This window comes from Zeus faber (assembly GCF_960531495.2).
Source record: "Zeus faber genome assembly, chromosome: 5".
In the NCBI taxonomy this organism is placed as follows: domain Eukaryota; kingdom Metazoa; phylum Chordata; class Actinopteri; order Zeiformes; family Zeidae; genus Zeus; species Zeus faber.
This window is the reverse complement of record NC_137192.1, coordinates 26,771,852-26,776,531: the sequence shown is the minus strand read 5'-3', so window position 1 is coordinate 26,776,531 and position 4,680 is coordinate 26,771,852. Positions and strand designations below refer to the sequence as shown.

General features: G+C 47.3%; 2 protein-coding genes across 2 annotated transcripts in view; both read right to left on the bottom strand.

Moving 5' to 3' along the window:
- Positions 1-750: 750 nt before the first annotated feature.
- Positions 751-3,738, bottom strand: LOC307230636 (E3 ubiquitin-protein ligase TRIM21-like; the record flags this gene model as incomplete). Its single annotated transcript, XM_080001072.1, has 1 exon — positions 751-3,738. A coding segment is annotated over one exon (1,347 nt), but the record flags the coding sequence as incomplete, so codon positions are not given.
- The window catches only part of LOC307230271 (E3 ubiquitin-protein ligase TRIM21-like), a 2,912-nt gene continuing 1,864 nt past the window's right edge, over positions 3,633-4,680 (bottom strand). The window contains exon 2 of the mRNA XM_080000524.1: positions 3,633-4,680. This exon is cut by the window's right edge and continues 897 nt beyond it. Coding sequence (XP_079856650.1) covers positions 3,954-4,680 — 727 coding nt within the window. The 3' untranslated portion in view covers positions 3,633-3,953.

The window sequence follows — 4,680 nt, the reverse complement described above, 5'->3', positions numbered from 1 at the left end:
TCACAGCGAGAGTAACCAAACAGCAGCGATGCAAGTCCCAGCCATGACAAAGAATAAAAAAAAATCTGAAAATAAAAGGTTCATCATGGTCACTAAAATAAATGAGTTTTTCCTGACAACCATAAAATGTCTCTGAGGTCCTTGTCCTTTCCCCAGGCAGGTGCTTGTGGTTTTGACGCAGCCGGATGGAAACACCGGCTTCTTTCCCGGGCGCCGCCTGACGCTCTCGCAGCCTCTGGAGGAGTCGTGGGACCAGAGTTTCTTTGACCGGGTCCCAGCCCTCATGCCCGGGCTGCACCAGATTATAATTAGAGTCAATGTCACATTTGACATTGACTCTAATTATTGTCGTGAATTTCGAATTTCATAATGATGAATATTTTCATGGAGACCCTCTTGGACGAATGATTACATTTCTTCAAGGGCTGGCGTTGAAAAAGTAAGGATCATCCTCCGTTGATTCCTGGAGTTTTGGTGTTCTTTACGGTCGACAGGTTTCCACATTTAAACATTAAACTAAGAGATTGGATTACCAAAATGCATCTCAGCACTAATCTGATTTGACAGTTTGGTTGTGCTCACCACCATTAGTCAGGAGTTACCAGCTGGAAAGGAATTGGCTGGGGCCACTATGGAGCCCGAGCCAAAGTCTCCCAGCTTGACCTGTCCAGGTTCTGTCAGGAGGATGTTGCCGCTTTCCCATCGATGGGAGGCACATGACGGATTCCATTCAAGATTCAAGAGGTTTATTCGTCACATACATATACATACTTTCATACATATATCCAGTGAAATGTCAATGCAATGCACCCGGTGATTACACACAATATGTTCTAGACTGAACACAGTGGCTACCTAAGAATTAGACATCAATAGTTAAACAGAATGATACCCGTGTTCTGAACTCGTATAAACCTAATCAATCAGTCAGCTAAAAAAAAAGATTTGGTGTTCCGCTTTCACTTCTTCTTTCCACGGAGCAACTTCGTCAATGCATTTCCGCGTTTTGTGAGTGTAGTCCAGTGGTTCTCAATGATTAATAATTCAGCTTCACCACCATTTGATTTACAAGACATTAGCACCATTAGGGAATGCACAATAATGACTATTTTGATCATAGTTTCACTGCTGTTTTCACCGAGCTACAGTACAGACGGCTAAGGCAGTTTGGACCAAATCACATCTTAACAATAAAAATAAAAATCTTATCAAATTGGGGCCTAATGTGTATCAAAGGGAGGACGGAGAATCACGCAGTGTGGTCTACGCAGTAATTATATAGTGTCTTTGTTTGGCGTCCTTGTCACTTTGCATTTCCTTGTGCGTTGCACTGTGCACATCCTCACGGCATGGAGAGCTGGATGGGGTCCGGTGCTTGTTGGAGAATCGTAGCCGCAAATGAATTACACTTCGTTACAACTTTACAGCCTCTGTGGGCACAGATTTCCTTGAGCAGAATTCGGCTTTGTGAGCGACTGAAGCGCCCAAGAAGATTTTTATTATTATTATTATTTTTTTTTAAATCTGGGTCAAATTCGTGTTCCGTCTTCACAATCTCGGCCATTGACAGCGGCGACAAAGGTCTTTAAAAGGCTGATCGTCAACGACTGTGACTCGCAACAGTGAGAATGACATGACTAGTGCACTATGGGTAACGGCAGCTATTTCCACTTCCTGCCGTGGCTTCTTGTGAACAACAAAGACAAGAGAAAAGAGCGCGACACACCAAAAAAATAAATGACAGTTACAACCCACCGTGTGAGGATGTAACCGTACAGACACTGGTACCAGGTTTCAGCGATATTTAGCGAAATCAAACATTTCAAGCGCGAAAGAAAAACGACCGTTTTCTGTTTTTTGTTTTTTTTTGACACAGAAGTTTAATGACTAACGGAGATGAATGGATAACATGTCAGTTATGTTACCCACCGCTCCACGCTTTTTGTGATCGTCTTTATTTCGTTAAAATGTTGGTAATTTGATAACAACAACAACAACATACATGAATTGGTCCTGATGGAGTTGCTTAGAACAAACAAAAAGTTATTTAATTTGTGAATAATGTTGTAAAACTCTTGTGATATGTTGGATATGATAAGACCGTTGGAATAAAATATCCCCCTCGGCTGGAAAGTGGAAATAGAAATACATTTTTAAAAGTTGCACCAACTGTTTTTGTTTTTTTTTAATCACAAATAAAAACAACTAAAGAAAATAATTATTTCTTTTTTTTTTTTTCACCCAAACGTCTATTTATAGAAAGTAAAATCTGAATGTATTTTCTCCGTGAACTGTTTAATTGGTCAGATTAGCGCAAGTATTACATCTAATATAATTTGAATTACTTTCTCCATCGACTACCGATCATCTCCCAGAACCCAAATTAAAATGCTAATGTGTTTGACTGACAGGTGAGATGATCAGGGGGGCAGAGTTTTTGCCACCATCATTGAGGGATGGACTGAGGAATGGGTAGAGCGGTTCCTCAAATGCACAACCAGTAAAAGAGTGGATGTGAACCCTGGACTCCGCGTCATAGAAGGACACCAGACCCTCGTCATAATCCACAAACACCCCCACCTTCTGGGGCTTGGCTCTCAGAGAGAGAGGGACGAATGGACTCGAAAGTGCCTGGTACTCGTTTCCATTTCTCAACCAAATAGTCCAGCAGCCATATTCGGGTTTCAATATGACGTCACCCTTCCTGTTGATGGACTCCCTGACCACTCCTAAAGTCCAGCAGCTCTTCCCCCGAACCCCGACCTCAAAGTAGAACCTTCCACGGGAGAAGCTCTGCTTTGTGAAGACACATGCGCCTTTAGAGAACCTCTCGGGGTTGTCTGGGACTTTCTTCCTGACGTCTCCATCGTAAACCTGTTTCCCATCTTCGGACAGGGTGAGGTAAGGGTTTGCTGTGTCAGGATCCAGAGTCAGATCCACCTCGTGCTGCTGGAGGATCCTCAGTTCAGCTTCAAGCAGCTTCGTTTTCAGCGCCTCCTCCAGCAGGGCCAGGGCTCTCCTCAGGGTCCCGGCGTACGACGGACGACTGAGCTCGAACGTTGTCCAGTCCCTGGTGGGCGGAGGAGCGTTCAGGGATTGGAAGCTCCGGAGGAGATGGAGGTGATCCTCGGCGAGCGAGAGCCGCTTCAGCTCCGAGCTTCTATCGGCTAGTTTCTCAATCTCCCGTTCCAGCTCTCCCACGAGGCCCTCGGCGCGTTTCTCCGCCGACTCCCGCTCCTCTCGGATCCGCTCCCTGTGCTCGGCCCGGTACCGGTCGACGCTGAGCTTCAGGGCGGTGAAGAACCACGCGCCGGAGGCTTCCTCTCTGTCGGCGTTCTCCCTACCGAGCTCCACCGAGAGTTTTATCTCCTCGATCCTCCGCCGCCTCTCCAGGATCATCCCCTCCAACTCCGACGCCGTCTCCCCCAGCTCGGCCTTCCTCGCGCCGTATTCCTCCTCCAGGGGAGCCACCGCGTGGTCCCTGTGGTCGGACTCCGTGCACAGCTCACAGACGCAGGTGCGGTCCGTCTTGCAGAACAGCTCCAGGGGTCCCCCGTGCCTCTCGCACACCCTGTCCTCCAGGTCGTGCTTGGGGCGGATCAGCTTGTGCCTCCTCAGGCCGGGCGCTCTGTGGTGCGGCTCGAGGTGGGCGCCGCAGAACGAGGTGGCGCACTCGAGGCAGGACTTCAGCGCCTTCGAAGGCCGAAATACATTTTTAAAAGTTGCACCAACTGTTTTTTTTTTTTTTTATCACAAATAAAAACAACTAAAGAAAATAATTATTTCTTTTTTTTTTTTTTCACCCAAACGTCTATTTATAGAAAGTAAAATCTGAATGTATTTTCTCCGTGAACTGTTTAATTGGTCAGATTAGCGCAAGTATTACATCTAATATAATTTGAATTACTTTCTCCATCGACTACCGATCATCTCCCAGAACCCAAATTAAAATGCTAATGTGTTTGACTGACAGGTGAGATGATCAGGGGGGCAGAGTTTTTGCCACCATCATTGAGGGATGGACTGAGGAATGGGTAGAGCGGTTCCTCAAATGCACAACCAGTAAAAGAGTGGATGTGAACCCTGGACTCCGCGTCATAGAAGGACACCAGACCCTCGTCATAATCCACAAACACCCCCACCTTCTGGGGCTTGGCTCTCAGAGAGAGAGGGACGAATGGACTCGAAAGTGCCTGGTACTCGTTTCCATTTCTCAACCAAATAGTCCAGCAGCCATATTCGGGTTTCAATATGACGTCACCCTTCCTGTTGATGGACTCCCTGACCACTCCTAAAGTCCAGCAGCTCTTCCCCTGAACCCCGACCTCAAAGTAGAACCTTCCACGGGAGAAGCTCTGCTTTGTGAAGACACATGCGCCTTTAGAGAACCTCTCGGGGTTGTCTGGGACTTTCTTCCTGACGTCTCCATCGTAAACCTGTTTCCCATCTTCGGACAGGGTGAGGTAAGGGTTTGCTGTGTCAGGATCCAGAGTCAGATCCACCTCGTGCTGCTGGAGGATCCTCAGTTCAGCTTCAAGCAGCTTCGTTTTCAGCGCCTCCTCCAGCAGGGCCAGGGCTCTCCTCAGGGTCCCGGCGTACGACGGACGACTGAGCTCGAACGTTGTCCAGTCCCTGGTGGGCGGAGGAGCGTTCAGGGATTGGAAGCTCCGGAGGAGATGG